Raw genomic sequence first — 18,326 nt, forward strand, 5'->3', positions numbered from 1 at the left:
TTAACACAAAAGTTGTACTTAAATAAAACAAAAACTAAAAAAAAAAAATAAGTCCATTAAAAAAATTATAATAAATATTCTAAATTATAAAAATCTTATACTTACATTTATATAAATCTATTATTTATTTTTATCATTTCACTATTACTGAGCATTTTTAAAATATACTTCACTTATCTATATTTTTTACATAAATTAATGAATGAATGCATTTTATTCATTTATCATTTTTAAAAATTCTTAAAAAGCTTAATTATTAAATTATCAATGTAACTTTTCTATCAAATTAAATCTAAAAAACTTTTAATAAAATTCAAAATAAGTCCTTGTGTTATATACTATATTCATTTTACCTTTCATCTCAAATAGTTAAGCTAAATAATTACTTAGTAATAGATTTACTTTAAGGTAAAATTACACTGTGGAGATTAAATTGAAAATTTATTCTTGAATTTATGTGCAAAAAATGCATAAAATATAATGGTACTAATTAATATATTTTCTATTCACAAATTTTACCTTAAATTAGATTTTTTATATTTTTAATTCCGATTTTATGGTAATACAAGAATTTAATCTACCCCTAAAGAATGTTAGCATAAATTAAAGTCTAATTTTTTTTTCCAGTAAACTAATATAAAAAGTAAATATATACTTTATTGAGTCTATTTCATTTTTCAGATTAAAAAAAAACCTCAATTTGTTTTAATCTATCACACAATTACACATAGTAAAAATTTTAAGAAATAGTACCAAATTACTGTAAATTAAAAAAAGGATTGCTACAATTTTAAAATACTAATGCGTATTTAAAAAGAAATAAATGAACTAAATAAATTATCACTCGTTTTTAAGATTTTTTATTTGACTATCAACTCAATCATGAAAATAGAACTCTTTAAAAGACTAAATACTCTTTATCATAATAAAGAAAGTTGTTTTTTTATTGTAAATGGTTTATAATTCCTCTACTTATTAAACTTTAAATTAGGTTTTGCTGTCTAAATTTAGGGTTTTTATAAATTTGGAAATGAATTCAGTTGTAATCACCTTAAAAAAATAATACTAATGAATTCTTATTTTCAATTCAAATTAAAAATATAAAAGAAAAATAGAAATTAAATTCATCTCTGATTTACAGATTAATTTATGCAGATAATATAATGAATTAATTTCTTTTTGTAGAATGTAAATTAAATTAAGTCTATCTTAATTTTAATATTGATTTCATTTTTATAAAAATGGTCAATTTTATCTTTTATTTTGTCTAATTTAATTAATTTATAGTTTTGTAATTACAAAAATAAACAAGAATTTAACTTTTAACATATTTTTTACTAACAAATGAATAAACGAATGAATTATTGAAGATTGAAATATTAAAAAATAGAGAGTTTTATAAAAATATCATTGAATTTATTTAATATTTATTTAAAATTATTTTTTTGTATTGATTTTATATATTTATTTTTATTTATTTATCTATATTATTGTTATTATTTTCACTGCTTTTAGGGTTATTGTCCAAGCATTTATCTGTCTTTTTCTGTCAGGAAAATGCCTGCAAGTGTATTGAAAAATCCACCTTTTTTTTAATCTTTGTCAATTAAGGTTTGAGATGAAACCTATGAGCTTGGCTGATTATCTGGTTTTTAACTTATTGGAGATCTAAGAATATCATTTACAAGATTAATTTCATGAATTTCCTCACTGCCACTCTTCTTAGCTGGTTTATCAACATTTTATTCACTTTTTTGTACAACCTGTCCTTAGTTTTGAATTTATATAGAAGACTATCTCTCAATTTGTGAACCAACTTGAGGAAGTGAAAGTTGCTTTTGCAATTGCTCATTTTAAATCTTTAAAGAATCTATTTCTTTTTACAACTAATTTAATCTCTCAAAGTTTTCGGATTCATTCATTTTTTCTAAAAGTTCATCAAAGTTCATCTTTAAGTGTCTTTTCTCATCCTTCAATCAATCATAAATAAAAATTAATAAAATTAAAGACTAATATTTTATAAATTACAGTGATGGATTCGATTTATTCTTCAGTTTCCTTTTGCAATGCTATGTATTTCTTTTATTCATTATCTAGTTTTATTAGCAATGAATCTATTTCTTTAGCGAAGTTTTCGTTTGTAGAATGTAGACCTTTGATTTGTCTTTCAATAACAGTGTTTGTGTTTTAGCTTGTCTACAAATCATTCTTTAACTTTATAATTTAGACTTCCAAAATATTAACTCTCTCTTTATAACTATCTAATTCTTATCTTGAATCTTAATTGTTTTAGCTTCCTAAATTACCTGAACGAACTTATCCTTCTGCTGAGTTTTCATTAAATTCATAATTTTCTTCTAATTTCTTATTTGAGTGGAGATCGGAATCTTCATTTATTTACTTCTCCCATTTTAATTGGCTTTACAACTCTTCGATTTATCCACGATATTCGCTTTCAAGTTGTTAGTATTTTTCTTTCACTAATTGTATTTGTTTATCTTTTTCACTTCTAATTTGTTCCATTTGATCATTCAAATCTGTATTCAATGATTCTAAAGTGATAATTTTATTTGCAAATTCGTTTGTCTGCTCATCATTTTAACGATTCAACTCATAAATTTCTTTACTTAAATTTTCTATTTTTTCTCTAAGTTCTTTTTCTTTTCTATCATATTCTTCCTTGTCTATCAACTTTTTTAAAAAAGAAATTATTTTAAAATATTTTTTTATCAATATTTACTTGATGGTTAGAAATTTTCTCTTCATATAGCTTATAGTTCTGTAATTCACTGTCTTTTTATTAGCACAAGAGATTGAGCTAAGAAACAGTTGAATTTAACTCTGCAATTTATTTTTCATATTCTGAGATAGTTGTATTATTAAACTCAAATGCTTATTGAAGTTCTTCCAGCTTTAACTTGTAAGAATTAATTAGCTCTTAATTGGAGAAAAGTGTTGTGGAAAGAGTATTTTTTTCTAAATTAAGATCTTCGATCAGTTAGTTTTACTCTTGTATTTATTTAGATAGCAAGTCAACTTAATTAAAGTTATTTTAATTTTGATAAATTAAGTTCTCGTTTTAGATCTGAAGTTCTTGATATTGATTTGAAAGCTACTGATTCAACTAATTACTTTCTTCAATTTAAGCTTCTTTTTGCTTAATATCGTTTTGCATTTACGAAATATAATCATGAATTTCTTACAATTCACTTACTTTAGTGTTATATTTTATATTATAATTATCTAAGCTCTCTTTTAATATCTTGATAGTCTCTTCTTTTTCATGTAAAACATCTATTTTTTCTTTAAGTTCTGAGTTCACCTCTTCTGTTGTTTTATTTATTTCTTATAATTTATTCTCTAATTCTAAGATTTAAGCCTCTTTTTCTTTAATTTGGTTTTCAAAATGTTAAAAGTCATTTTCTTTATTTTATTCTTTCTCCTAAAGTTCTCTTAATTATTAAGTTTTTTCTTCCAAAAGTTCACAAACTTGCTTCTTTTCAGCTAAGGCATTATCATAATTTTAAGCCATGATATTTTTCTCTTCAGCCAAGTTATCGCATTCTTAATAAAGCTGCTCAACAGTCATTTTTTCATTTTCTATATCTTAATTTAAATACTTCATTTCTTATTCTAAATGCTCCTTTTAACTTTATACTTCAACCATTTTTCTATATAAAAAAAATACTTTTAAATCAAAACCAAAAAAAAAAATCATCAAAAATTACTTGTTTAAAATCTCTATAAGTGATGTTAATTTTGGTTGTTGTAAGCTAGCGTGATGATCTTAATCACCAGAACTTCCTTTCTCTATTATTTATAAAACGATCTCTTCAAAAGCATCTATCTCTTTATCAAAAGCATCTTTCTATTATTCCATGCTAGTTTGTAAGCTTTCTATTTCCACTTATAAATTTTCCTTTTCTTAGATTAAAGTTTAATTATTTTGAATAAGATCTTCTTTTTCTTAAATTAAAACATCTCTTTCTTCGCTCAAAGATTATTTCTAGGTCTAAATCTAATCCAGCTATTCTTAAAGTTCGTCCTTTTGTAAATTGATTTCTTTTATTTCCTATTGAAAATAATTTTCATTTTTAGCATTTAATATATTTAAATAAAATAAATTACCAAAGTTAATTTTTCTATTTTTTCTTCCACTTCTTCCCTATAGTTGTTGTACTCTAATTATAGATTAACCAACTCTTCATTCATATTTTATTCTATTTGCTCGTAGTTCTCATTCTTTTCTTAAAGCTATGTTAAATCATTTATATGATGAGAAATTTCTTGCTTCTTAGCAATCAGCTCATCTTGTATTGCCACTAAAGTATCCTTAAGTCTCATAATGTCTTCATTTAAAAGACTTTCCTTCTTATTTAAATCGTTTATTTCTAGTTCTTTTTCTTCTAATATATTTTGCAATTCAGTTATCCTTTCTTCTTTTTCATAAGAAATATTCTGTAAATTTGTATTCTTTGCTTATAATTCATGGATAGCTCTATTTTTTTGTGTTATCTCTTGATGCAAAGTATCTATTAGCTATTATCTACTGTGAATCTACTCTGCTAACTGTTAATTAATTGTTGATATAGATTGCATATTCTAATGCTTAATTCCAAAAACTTTTGCAGCTTACTCCTAGCTTTGTTTGCTTAATTTTTACAACTATTAATTAATTTTCTGTAAATTTTCATTTTCTAGTTCCATATCTGTGTATTTCAGGAGTTTGTTCTCGAGTTAGTTTATTTTATCTACCATATTCTTGATTACTTCCATATTTTTATTGTCTTATTTACCCATCATGCATTGCTTTTTCATCAACTCAGTTTACAGTTGCTTGATCTTCTCAGATTGCTTACTGCAGAATTCTATTACACTACTGTCAATAGTGCTATTAAGAGTTTCATCTTCAATAAGATGTCTTTCTTAAGCAATACTTTAGTCCATTAAATCCATATAGTCATGAGTTAGTTGTCTAATTTATTCTTCATATGAATTTTGCATTCTACGTATAATCTTTGTGTTTAATTTATTCTGCTTAAAAATCTCCTCTTTTAGTTATTTAAAGATTTTTTCAGCATTAAGAGAAGCCTGTTCTTATATGCGAGACTCTATCTCTTCAAAATCAATAAACTCAGTTTCTTTTGCAATCTAATCTGGTAAGGATTTGATAATAAACTGTATCTAACTATTCAAGCTCTCCAAGATCTCAGAGATATTTACTTAGCTTACTTCTTGATTGTTAAATTGCAATCCTAGATTAGCATCGCTTGATAATTAATTATTTGATTCTATGTTTTAAATATTTTATTCAGTGCTATCGAAATTATTAGCTGTGCTATCATAATTGCTCATATTTTCCTCTACCTTTTACTATTACATGAAGTTAAAAGCTGCTGGACGAGGTTTTTATTTTTCTTTTTCTTTTGCTTTTGCTTTCAAATCTCTCGCATTTCTATAATTTACTGGTCTAGTAAGAGCTTATTTTGGATCATATGCCTAGCTGGGTGTTTGTGCGCCAGATCCTAAATTAGATACAGAATTATCAGCAGCGACACTATTATTTTAATCAGACTACTAAGCGTTTGCAGCTCCCTAATTAACTGGAATAATTGGAGGAGGTTCATCAAGAACACTATTTTCTTCTTGCCCTTCAAAAATCCATTGCTTTTTAATTGGACAGTATCTAAAATCATTAGAAACTCCTTCCAAATTAACTTAAGAAGCCCTGCTATCCTCTTTCTTGAATATATTTTTTATTTTACTTAAGAGCCCGCTTTAATTGGCAGCATCATTATTTTTACTTTCTTTTTTTTCAGTCTTTTTTGAAAAACCAACATCATCATCGTCATCATTTGTACTAATTGCACCCTGTGTTGAAGAGGTTTAGTTTTCTCCTTACTTTTCTTGTTGCTTATTCTTTTATTATGCTTCATTTTTATACTTTGCACTTTCAGAATCTGCTAAAGCTTAAATTTGCTCAGCTTTTTAATACAATGAAACATATTTTTTGAAGTGATCATCTATTTGATTTTATAATCTTATAAGATTATCTTCATTTATATTTCTTAATTAAAGCTTGGATTAAGAGAGTTAATTATCATACAAACTTCTTATTGAAATAATGTTCAATGAAGTATAATGGTTATTCTATTTTGCTAGCTCATCTATTTGACTAAAAGTGTTTTACAAACTTGATACTATTTCTTAAAAACATTTCTCATGTTATTATTGAATTTTTACTCTCCAATTATTTTCTATTTTACTATAAACTTGCTTTTAAATTGTGTCTTCAACTAATTTACAAACTTTATCTGATATAGCATTTATGTTTTTAAGTGTTCCTTCCTAAATTGTATTGCGATAATTTTTAAATATTTATTTATACTCATTTAAATAATTGATTTGCCCAGAAAGAGTTGCATTTATCTAATCAAATAGCCTCAAAAGCTCTTTATCTAATTATTCAGTCTTTCCAAGAATATTCTCTTATCTGCTATTCTAGTTTTTCTGCTTGCTAGTCATAATCCTTTAAAATTATTATTTATAAATTAATAAGCTTTTTCTTTTTGATGAAGGATTGATTGTAATTAATATTTTTGCTAAATAATTAATTTAATTGTTTGATATATAAACAAATAAATGTTTGTATTTTCAACTTATTTTTTAATAGTAAAATCTAAGGGTATTACCAGTCTTTTAAATACTAAGCAAAAACAAAATAAAGAGCTTTCTTCATAAAATTTAGCTAGCTCTTTGTAAAATAAAGAAAAACAAACACTCATTCTCCAAACTCAATATTTGATCAAAATTTATGTAAATTTTTTATTAATTAGCTTTTGAATTCTCTCTTTTTCAACACGTATAATTATTACATAAAATCAAATAAACACCCATTTCTTTTATCACAATTTGTAATATAATATTTCAATAATACATTAAAATAATGTTTAGAATTTTTTAAACACACCTTTATTTTACATCTTAATATTATTTTTTATTAGTTAATGTTTTATTTTTATGGTTACTTAATAATAATATAATTTAAATATCTTTTAATTTTAGTAAAAAAATTTGTTCATTTTATTATTCTAAATTCAAATATTTATATATTTAATTTTTTCACTATTATTGTAATAAATCTCAACTATTAATAAGCAAATTTTTATAAGAATTAAAAAAAACTAATACTATTTGATTATATATTATATAAATTTACAATATTATTATAAAATATTACTGATGAATTCCCAATAATATTTAATTTATTAGATATTTACAATCTTCACTTGTAATTTACAGATTTTATAATACCTATAGCAACCACTACTTTCATGTCTCTAATGATGAAACGACCAAGTGGAGCATTGTTGGCAAATGTTTCAACACAAACAGCCTTTCTAGGTTTGAGCTTTACTATTGCACACTCACCATTCTTGATGAAACTGGGATTCTCTTCAATGCTTGCTCCTGTTTTTCTATCTATCTTTTTCACGATCTCTTCGAATTCGCAAGAAACAGAGGCCTAGTGAACATTCACAACTGGACAATAACCTTTCTTAATACTTCCAGGGTGATTGATCACAATAACTTGAGCTTCGAAGCTTTCACACTCTCTTGGAGCTCTCTCACCAACATAACCACAAACTGCTCCTTTAGAGATATCCTTATATTCTAAGTTTTTTACATTGAAGCCGATGTTATCTCCTGGCATTCCTTCACTCAACTTTGTGTGGTGAGCTTCAATAGATCTAACTTCTAATTTAGTGTTTGCCTTTCCTTCATAGGGTGCAAAGCATATTGACTTGTTTGTTTGAAGAACTCCTGATTCAACTCTACCAGATACAACAATACCGATACCATCAACCTTGTAAATACCTTGAATAGGAATTCTGAGATCCTTTTCAACTGGTCTGGTGGGAGGAGTAACTGAGTCCAAAGCTTCAAGAACAGTGTTACCCTTATACCAAGGCATACTCTCGCTCTTCTCAGTAAGGTTGTGACCAATATATCCAGAGATAGGAATGAAAGAGACATTTTTGAGATTGAAACCTATCTTTTAGAGATAGAGAGAGACTTCAGATTTGATATTTTCAAATCTCTCCTCACTAAAGTTGACTAACTTGTCATCCATCTTATTGACACAAACTATGATTTGTCTAAGACCAAGAGTATAAGCGAGGAGGACATGCTCTTTTGTTTGACCTCCTTGACAGAAACCAGCTTCGAATCCTCCCTTTTCTGCTGTGACGATGAGGATACCAACATCAGCTTGAGCTGTACCAGTGATCATATTTTTAACAAAATCTTTGTGACCTGGAGTATCTATGATGGTGTAGTTATACTTGTTAGTGTTGAACTTAAGCATGGTAACATCGATAGTGATACCTCTGGATCTTTCGGCCTTTGTACGATCCATAACATAAGCAAATCCGAAAGATGACTTACCTTCCTTTTCAGCAAGAGCCTTGAGTTCATCAATTTTTCTTTAGTTGACTTCACCTAACTTGAAGACGAGGTGACCACAGGTGGTTGATTTACCAGAATCAACATCACCAAAAACAGCAACAGATAAATGCTACTTGGTAATCATTGTTTAAAATAGTAATTTTTTTTGCTAATTTTTATTTAGTAATTTATTATTAATTAAATTAATTACTTAAATAGAATGAAATGAAAAAATATTTTTAAAGAAGCTGAGATGTAATAAATCTATTTGATTTATGAATAACTTTAAGAATATTTTAAAATAGAATTGGATAAGCTGATGAATAATATAGTTTGAAATAATTTAAGGATATCTTTATAGAATAATTAAATAATTAAGAATACTAACAAAACCTGATGATCATTAATAAAAAAATTTAATCAATGAGAAAATTTGTCTATTTTTAGGTTAATAGAGTCTATATTTATTTAAAAAACTTAAATTTTTTCAAAGCTTGCTTAAACAATAATGAAAGTATTGAAAAAGTTTAAAGAACATATGAATATCTAAATTTTAAAAAATAGTAAAATAAATTTTATTTATTCATTTTTTAAAATGTAAGAAAAGTATTAGAATTATATTAAGGATAATTTTTTTAATAAAACAATTATTTAATAAATCTAATTATATCATTTTTTACTAGTCCATCTTGCATGTAATTTAGATGTAAACCATATTAATTTATTAAAATTTTTGATATCTTAAAAATATAAAAAGATTTCATTTTTACCCAAGCCTCACTATTTTTGACAGATAGCGAGTTATGAGGAATAACAGAGTATTATAAATTATGATTATAATAAAATTTAATTTTTTTAATATTAAAAAAGTTATTATCTTAATAATTGAATCATCATTTTTTATAAATTTAATTTAAACTTTTTTTAAGTGGCATTTTATTATGCTTTAACTTTAAATATTATGGTATAATTTTATTTAAAATTATAAAGAGAATCAGAAAAATTTTTAATTTTAGAATATAAATATTTATTTAATTTAAATATAAATGATAGCTTAAATATAAAAAATTTTTAATTCTAACAAAAATTATTATTTCTTTTGTAAATTACTATATTTTACAAAAACATATAACTATAAATAATAAAAACTATAAATATTATATTATTTATATATACTATTAATTTACTATTCACTTATAATTAACAGATTTGATGATACCTATAGCAACCACTACTTTCATGTCTCTAATGATGAAACGACCAAGTGGAGCATTGTTGGCAAATGTTTCAACACAAACAGCCTTTCTAGGTTTGAGCTTTACTATTGCACACTCACCATTCTTGATGAAACTGGGATTCTCTTCAATGCTTGCTCCTGTTTTTCTATCTATCTTTTTCACGATCTCTTCGAATTCGCAAGAAACAGAGGCCTAGTGAACATTCACAACTGGACAATAACCTTTCTTAATACTTCCAGGGTGATTGATAACAATAACTTGAGCTTCGAAGCTTTCACACTCTCTTGGAGCTCTCTCACCAACATAACCACAAACTGCTCCTTTAGAGATATCCTTATATTCTAAGTTTTTTACATTGAAGCCAATGTTATCTCCTGGCATTCCTTCACTCAACTTTGTGTGGTGAGCTTCAATAGATCTAACTTCTAATTTAGTGTTTGCCTTTCCTTCATAGGGTGCAAAGCATATTGACTTGTTTGTTTGAAGAACTCCTGATTCAACTCTTCCTGATACAACAATACCGATACCATCAACCTTGTAAATACCTTGAATAGGAATTCTGAGATCCTTTTCAACAGGTCTGGCGGGAGGAGTAACTGAGTCCAAAGCTTCAAGAACAGTGTTACCCTTATACCAAGGCATACTCTCGCTCTTCTCAGTAAGGTTGTGACCAATATATCCAGAGATAGGAATGAAAGAGACATTTTTGAGATTGAAACCTATCTTTTAGAGATAGAGAGAGACTTCAGACTTGATATTTTCAAATCTCTCCTCACTAAAGTTGACTAACTTGTCATCCATCTTATTGACACAAACTATGATTTGTCTAAGACCAAGAGTATAAGCGAGGAGGACATGCTCTTTTGTTTGACCTCCTTGACAGAAACCAGCTTCGAATCCTCCCTTTTCAGCTGTGACGATGAGGATACCAACATCAGCTTGAGCTGTACCAGTGATCATGTTTTTAACAAAATCTTTGTGTCCAGGTGTATCGATGATGGTGTAGTTGTACTTGTTAGTGTTGAACTTAAGCATGGTAACATCGATAGTGATACCTCTGGATCTTTCGGCCTTAGTACGATCCATGACATAAGCGAATCCGAAAGATGACTTACCTTCCTTTTCAGCAAGAGCCTTGAGTTCATCAATTTTTCTTTAGTTGACTTCACCTAACTTGAAGACGAGGTGACCACAGGTGGTTGATTTTCCAGAATCAACATCACCAAAAACAGCAACAGATAAATGCTACTTGGTAATCATTGTTTAAAATAGTTATTTTTATTTATTATTTTTATTTAATTATTAATTTAATTAATTACTTTGATTTAGTGAATAGAAAAATTATTTTTAAAGAAGCTGAAATGTAAAAAATCTATTTGATTTATGAATAACTCTAAGAATATTTTAAAATAGAATTGAATAAGCTGATTAAAAATAGTTTGAAATAATTTAAGGATATCTTGAAAGAATAATTAAATAAATAAGAAATACTAACAAAATCTGATAATAATTAATAAATCAAATTTAATCAATAAGAAAAATAGTCTAATTTGAAGTTGTAGAGTCTATATAATTAGGCAAAAACTTAAATTTTTTCAAAGCTTAAAAAAATTGCGAAATTAAAGATACTTAAATTTGTATATGTATATTAAAACTTTTCTTGAATTTTTTATTTGTTAAAAATAAGCATATTTTTAAACTAAAAATAGCAAGATAAAGTAAAAATCCAATATATTTTTGTTTAACAGATATAACTTTAATTAGGTTTATTTACAACATAGAGATTTTAACTAATATAAAAATATATGCCTTTTTTATTATAGAGATGAACTGTGGATTAATCTTTTTTTAAAATTAGTCTCAAGTACCTTGAAATTATGTTAGAGCGCTTAAATGAGAACATAATTTTTTATTTGTATAATTTACACCTTTCAATAAAAAGTGAAAAAATATTCCAAACCCAAAAGCCTAATTATAAGATTTTACCATTATTTAGTGAATATAGATAAGCTAAAGTATTGCTGTATTATATATAATTCATTTATTTTATTATTTTTTATTTAATAATTTAAATGATTGTATTTTGGTTCATTACTTTAGTAAGAAGTATATTGTATTTATGAAATGTTCTGCTAATTGCTAGTCAAATTATTCAACAGTATTCTGTTGAGATATAGCAAATTATATTTACATTTTTTAAAGTGGTTTAAATATGAACTTAAGCATATACTCACTATTTTCTTTCTAAATGAATGAAACTAACCCGCCAACTTTAAAATCACTTATTCCAGCAATATGCTCATCTTTTTCAAAAGGAGTTAGTTCAATCAATTATGGGAAATATTTCATAATACTAAAAGAATTTTTAAGTATATTGGTAGAGTACTAAAATTCTTAAGACTTAAATATATATTTTTATTGAATGAATTACCATTTCTATTTGAATATTGTTATATTTACATCTTTATAGACCATAAATTTGTTAATCATAGCAGGGAGAACTAGTTAGACTTGCTAATCTTTTCCATTTTGCCTAATAAATTTAAAATTATTTGAAACCAAAATGATTAACTTAAATTGCTTACGTTAATAATATCGATCCCTCTGGTAAATTAAATGGGATTTTTATAATTTGAATCAATAGGTCTACTTTAACTTTGTGTTCTGATGGTATATCACATTTAACAACAGTCGGATTCATTTTTACAACAACATCTAATTTGAAATTTAAATTAATTAATTGTTAATTTTTTTCAAAATATGGAGTTTATTATACCTTGATTTTCTATGTTGATGTATGATAAATGGGTGATTTCCTGCTTAGAAATATTTAAAAAATGCACTGTTATTTTTAAGAAATGTTTTTTTGTTTAGCTATAATGATGGGATGTTAGTGTTCCAACTTTCAAAATACTACTTTAAGAGATAACCCCTTTATCAGATAGGCATGATTTTCTGAATCTATCAAAAGAAGAGCTTTCTTTATTATCTTGCTCTAACAAGTTTGATAAAGAAGATTTTTAAAATTACTTCAAATAGTTTTATTGTATTAAATTATTAAATTTGAGAAGTTAGCCTTTAATATTGTTTGATTTATTTTTGTTGTTGTAGTAATCATCAGGTTTTTGAAATGGATAAATTAACTACTAAAAGAAGAAATCACATTTTTATCTTTCACTTGGAGTTATTGTAGAAGATTGCAAGTTTGTTGTTGTTGTAGCAAAGTTTTCAGTTTCATTTAAATTAAATGTTTGCTGGAAAGAATTAGGCTAAAGAGTGAGTATCATTCCACTATTGTTTATTTTTTGTAAATTTTATTTTGAAGAATTTTGAGATTGACTTCTTTTAGTTAAAAAGGTAGCTTAAATAGCATTTTATGTGTTGCTTAGATTGTTATTATTGGTAATTACATTAATATTTTAGTTGACTGAATTTTATTATTGAGGATTTATATTAAAGCTAGTATTGTTGTGAGTACTTAAATGATAATCATTATTTTCAATGTCAAGATAAAGTGTATTATCTTAAGAGTCCTTTTGTTCTGCAGAGAGGTTTAAAAAATCACTTGAAACTCTACTGTCACATCTACTATTATTCCTGCTTTCTTATCTGCTTCTTGACTGACCAAAACCATTACTACTACTTTAGAAGTTATTAGCTTAATTAGTGTTGTTAAATAATCCCATTGTATTAGAAAAGTATTGGCTGTGGCTTGTTGTTGAATTGCCAGAATGAATTGGTGTTTTGCTCCTCAAATAATCACTCAAATTTAAATAGTTCTAAGAATTATTTGAGTAATTATGCATATTACTTTTACTTCTTATTGTTGGCCTCTTCCTGTAAGTGTTATTACTTGACTCCTTTAAATTTATTTATTTTTGAATATTTTTAATAAATAAAATTTAGATTTTCATTTTAAATTATAATTTAAAGTTTAGAAAAAAAATATTGAATTACTTCTTCGATGGTGTTGAGACCTCTTTAATTTTTAACACTTTAAGGAATTTGCTATTATGCAATCATTTAATCAAGAGAAAATTTTCTACTTTATGGCGTTTAAGTAGTTGGTTCTGAATGGAGAACTTTTTATACTTGAATTTATCCAGAAGCATTAAAATCATTTTTAGTATTATTAAAAGAGGTATTAAGAGTATTATTTTAGTTTAAATAGCCTTAAGCTGCAAATAAATCTTACATAAGTTTGTGTTAATAATAATTAGATGCTTGAATTTAGTTTATTTGATCACTACTATTAGTGGTGATGTTAGAAAGCTTTAGCATTAAAGGGTTCAAATTTTGGGTTAAGCTGAGCTAATTCCTGGAAACAGAGATATTAGGCTATGTAGATTATTCTTCTGAGATAGAATCTCTTACATAGATAGGTGGTTTAGATGTAGGAGTTGCCTTTGTATCTATCTAAATTAATTGATTGTATTTATAAACAAATTAATTCATTTCTAGTAAATATTCTAAATTTTACTCTCATCATATCTTAACCATTATAGCTAGAAAACTATGTAGATTTTAATGTCTAATCAAATGTATGAATGACGTTCTAGTTTTCAGATGTTTGTATTTCCAGATGATCTCTTTTGCTATTTTCATTCATAAACCAAAATATTAACAAAATTAATAAATCATATCAGTTAATAAATAAATAAAGAAAAAAATAAATAAATAAATAAATGAGAAAGAATAAATTTTATGTTTTATACCTTTTTGGTCTTTAGTTTTCTGTTTAAATAGGCTAAAATGATTAAATAATTTTGTTTAGTTAGTCAATTTGCTGTTGTTGGAATTATAATTTTTCTTCTATTTCTACTTGTTAGGATTTATTTTCTCCTGTTTATGAGTTGTTAACAGACCTATAAGTTAATTTAGAATTTTTGTTTTCTTCGATTTCTCTTTTGAGAGCGTTTCTTTCATTTTAAAGCTCTTATATTTGAGACTTCAACAAATTTAATTCTTCTTAGTTAAATTATCTATCAGTTGACATTGATCGAGCAGACTTTTATTACTGTTACTATATACTATTTAAATCTCTAATCTTTATATTTTGCTGCTCAAGCTTGCTATTAAGTTATTTTGATTCTTCTTTTAAGTCTTAAATAAGATCATTTAGCTCAGCATTATTTTGATTCAATTAATCAATATATTCTTTTTTAGCAAGAAGATCCTTCTGCAATTTAATATTTTCCAATTCTATCTTTTCAATTTTTAAATTGAATTCTAATCTTTCATTTTAAAATTTCTGATCAACATTAATAGATTCCAATTCTAGTTGCTGATGTGAGACTGCTTTTGCTCTTTCATCGCTTAATTATTAAAGCAAATCTTAAACTTTATTTTTTAACTGATCTCTTTCTATCTAAACATTATTCAGCTAAGATTCTAGGTCTGATAAATATTCGTTTTGTCTCTTCATATCGTCCTTTAAGATGGTGATCTATTTAGAGAGTCTTTCATTGTCAGCTTCGTATTTCTCAATTATAGTTCTTTTACTCTGCAATTCTTACACCATGCTTTAAGTTTTTTTACTTTCAGACTACTTCTATTCATCAACAACTAGAGATATTCTTTTTGAGTGTTCAACATTTTCTTCTAATATCCTATTTTACTCTTCAATATCGTGAATCTAATTTTGTAAGTCTTTTATTTTTTCATTAAGCCTGAGCTTTTCTTTATCACTTTCATTTTCTTTTTAAGCTTTCTCCTTTTCACTCTCCTTATAAATGATAATATATTTAATAAGAAATAAATAAAAAATTGAATTTATCTTACTCTTATTCTTTGCAACATTTCATTTTCTCTTTTTTCATGAGAGTCCACCATTTCTTAATAATGATTTTTAAATTAATTCAATTCCTATCTAAGTTAAGAATTTTCAGACATAATCAGTTGATAATCAGTCATTTATTGTTAATTTTATATAGTTTTATTTGTCAATTATGAAATTTTTTCTAAAGCCTGTTCCAGCTTCTAATGTAAAATATCCTTCTCATCTATAATTAGATTTCTTTCTCTCTCTAAAACACTTATTTAATTTTCTAACTTTTCAATAGATATTTTTTACCTTTCACTTTCTCTCTTGTGCATCTAAATTAAAATTTATAAGACATTTATATTAACTTTGAATGAATTAAATTAATTACTTCTTTCTCATCTTTATTTATTTTCACTTCTTTTTCAATTAATTCCTTTTCTTTTTCTTTTGCACTTAAGAGATTATTTAATCTTTAAATTTCCATCTGCTTTTCTTCTAAATTTCTTTGACTTAAATTTGCGTCTTCTTAGTTTTCTCTAAAAGATTTCATTTATTCTTTATATTAAAAAACGAATTATTTACATTTTCTAATTTTAATTATTACATTAATTATTGCTATCTACCCTGAAGGCTGGAGTGTTATTTGATGAGGAGAAGTTACTGCTACTATTATTTTAGATAACACCCCGGCTGCTATTGTTTGTTGTATTAAATTAAGAACCAAATTTAGGTTAGATGTTATCTTCTTGCTTGTTCGATTATATAGCACTTGGATAATTGCCAAAACTATCTCTAGGATTTAAATTTTTACTGTTATCCTGCTTATTTAGATATACAACATTATCATATTAGATAATATTTTTAGATTCATCTTTAATATTTTCCTTTTTATCAACCATTTCTCCATAATCATTGTTATCGTCGTACCTTGTTGAAGATTTTCTCTCTTCTGATTACTATTTACTATATTTCTTTTCACTCGATTGATTATAATAATAAAGTCTAGGTGATTCTTCTTTTTATTTAGTTTTTTTATCTTTTGCAGAATTACTATCTTCAATAGTAAATCCACTACTTGAAATGTTTGATCTTTGCTTACTACTAATTTTTGAATCTCCATAATCAATTTCATCTATTTCTTCTATTTCTAAGTGGTGATTTGCTTGATTAGATTTAGAAGGCAAAGCAGTATTTTATTTTGTCTTTTTTTCTTGCTCTTCCTCCTCAAGTATTATTTATAAAAGTTCCTTATTGGTAGTTTCTAAAAATAAATTTCTTAATTTAATAAAATCAATATTTTTCTATCTGTAAGATTTGTATGATTTCTACACTGATATAGCCTTTATTTATAAATTAGATAAGTACTGTTTGTATTTCATTTCTAAATTTTTATATTAAGTATTAATCAGCTGTATAAATTCAAATGATTTATCAACAAACAAATCCACGACAGCAAACTAGCTTTCGAGTTCTATTAAATTTAAAAGATAAAAACATTATTTATAAAAACATAATAATAACTTTAAAAGACATTTTTATTATTTAAATCTAATTTACCTTGTTAATTAATATTTTAATCACTTTTTTCATTGCTAATATTGACTTCAATTTATAAAATGACACTGTTAAACTTACTTATCAAATCCTCTATTTCTTATGAGATGTCTCTTTAATTCCCTTTTTCATTGTTTTGTTATTTTTAATCCTATACTTATTCAGTTTATGGATTGGAAGACTATTGTTACATTTCTTTTAAAGCTTATTTAAAATAATTGATTTTTTCAGGAAATTTAACACCTAATTCTACAAGTGATTCATAATATTACAAATAAGAAGAGATTTCGCTAGGATTTTCTAAATTATTTTGATATAAATAAGACCAAAATAAGAAACACTCCAAACTTAACCTCACTAAGCTATTTCCAATAATTTACATTTGCTACTCTATTTGATGATTTATTTACATAATAAAATTATAATCTTATATAGATATTCTATAAAAAAAAACCTGCTTTTTCGCCATAATAAAGAGATCCTCTATCATCATTTTAGCTTTAGTAATCAAATTTTGCTATTTAAAACATTGAATCTAAAATTGTTTTGTGCTTATTTAGCTTATTAATCATATCGATATTCTTCGTATCCATTGACTCTTTTAAGAGCTATTACATAATAAAAAAAGCTATTCCAAAACTGAATATTTTCAAATTACTAAGTAAATTAAATGATTATTTTAAAAAATTATTGATATTTTACTCTCAAAGAGTTAAGAATAGCAATTGGCTTAACTGTTGAGTTGGTTAAACAATACTCAGTAGTTTACAAAACTAAATTTATTAATTCCCTAATTTTTTAAAAATGATTGACTATTATTTGTAAGAGTTGAATCTTCAAAATTATATTTTTTAATAAATCAAAATGATGCATTAACAAATTGTATTTACTGATCACCAGAGCTTATTGAAGATTTAATTTTTTTTATATTAGACTTATATGTTTCTAAATCGCTAAGAACATCATTTATAAGATCATTAACTTTTTTACTCATATTTTATACAGTATAACAATCCTAAATTCTCTTTTAAGCTTTTCTTGAAAAAAGAATAATTGATCCGTTTACTTTTGATTGTACAACTAATTGCAAATAAATTAAAATACATCAATTTTGAATGAAATGAATGTTTAGATTTTTTTGATTTGATTTAATTAATTTACAAATTTTTTTGAATTTTTGTTCTAATTTTGTTAAATACCAAAGAAATCAAACAAAAATCACCAATGATAAAATTAAATATATTAAAATGCCCAATAAAAAATTTATTTATTGATGCACTGCTATTAAAAACAATACCAAGAATAACAAACAATTTTAAAAT

The 18,326-nt window shown here is 25.1% G+C and overlaps 4 protein-coding genes across 4 annotated transcripts; all 4 read right to left on the reverse strand. All coding sequences in view use genetic code 6, as the record gives it.

Annotated features, from left to right (window-relative positions):
* Positions 1 to 1,502: 1,502 nt before the first annotated feature.
* Positions 1,503 to 6,525, reverse strand: TTHERM_00661480 (hypothetical protein; the record flags this gene model as incomplete). Its single annotated transcript, XM_001020112.2, has 5 exons — positions 1,503 to 1,970; positions 2,029 to 2,691; positions 2,741 to 3,671; positions 3,729 to 4,072; positions 4,129 to 6,525. 5 exons carry the CDS (start codon positions 6,523 to 6,525, stop codon positions 1,503 to 1,505), a joined length of 4,803 nt encoding a protein of 1,600 aa, XP_001020112.2.
* A 760-nt stretch (positions 6,526 to 7,285) lies between these two features.
* On the reverse strand, positions 7,286 to 8,593 carry TTHERM_00660469 (translation elongation factor EF-1alpha; the record flags this gene model as incomplete). Its single annotated transcript, XM_001470846.2, has 1 exon — positions 7,286 to 8,593. The coding sequence occupies one exon, from the start codon at positions 8,591 to 8,593 to the stop codon at positions 7,286 to 7,288; it is 1,308 nt and encodes a 435-aa protein (XP_001470896.2).
* A 1,045-nt stretch (positions 8,594 to 9,638) lies between these two features.
* On the reverse strand, positions 9,639 to 10,946 carry TTHERM_00660470 (translation elongation factor EF-1alpha; the record flags this gene model as incomplete). The annotated part of the gene is made up of 1 exon (XM_001020110.1): positions 9,639 to 10,946. The coding sequence occupies one exon, from the start codon at positions 10,944 to 10,946 to the stop codon at positions 9,639 to 9,641; it is 1,308 nt and encodes a 435-aa protein (XP_001020110.1).
* Positions 10,947 to 11,774: 828 nt separating this feature from the next.
* Positions 11,775 to 17,998, reverse strand: TTHERM_00660460 (hypothetical protein; the record flags this gene model as incomplete). The annotated part of the gene is made up of 13 exons (XM_001020109.2): positions 11,775 to 12,219; positions 12,272 to 12,401; positions 12,463 to 13,546; positions 13,644 to 14,102; positions 14,167 to 14,281; positions 14,402 to 15,411; positions 15,468 to 15,782; positions 15,839 to 16,005; positions 16,055 to 16,921; positions 17,008 to 17,394; positions 17,459 to 17,612; positions 17,707 to 17,794; positions 17,895 to 17,998. 13 exons carry the CDS (start codon positions 17,996 to 17,998, stop codon positions 11,775 to 11,777), a joined length of 5,325 nt encoding a protein of 1,774 aa, XP_001020109.2.
* Positions 17,999 to 18,326: the final 328 nt, after the last annotated feature.

This window comes from Tetrahymena thermophila (genome assembly GCF_000189635.1).
Source record: "Tetrahymena thermophila SB210 genomic scaffold scf_8254577, whole genome shotgun sequence".
Classification (NCBI taxonomy): domain Eukaryota; phylum Ciliophora; class Oligohymenophorea; order Hymenostomatida; family Tetrahymenidae; genus Tetrahymena; species Tetrahymena thermophila.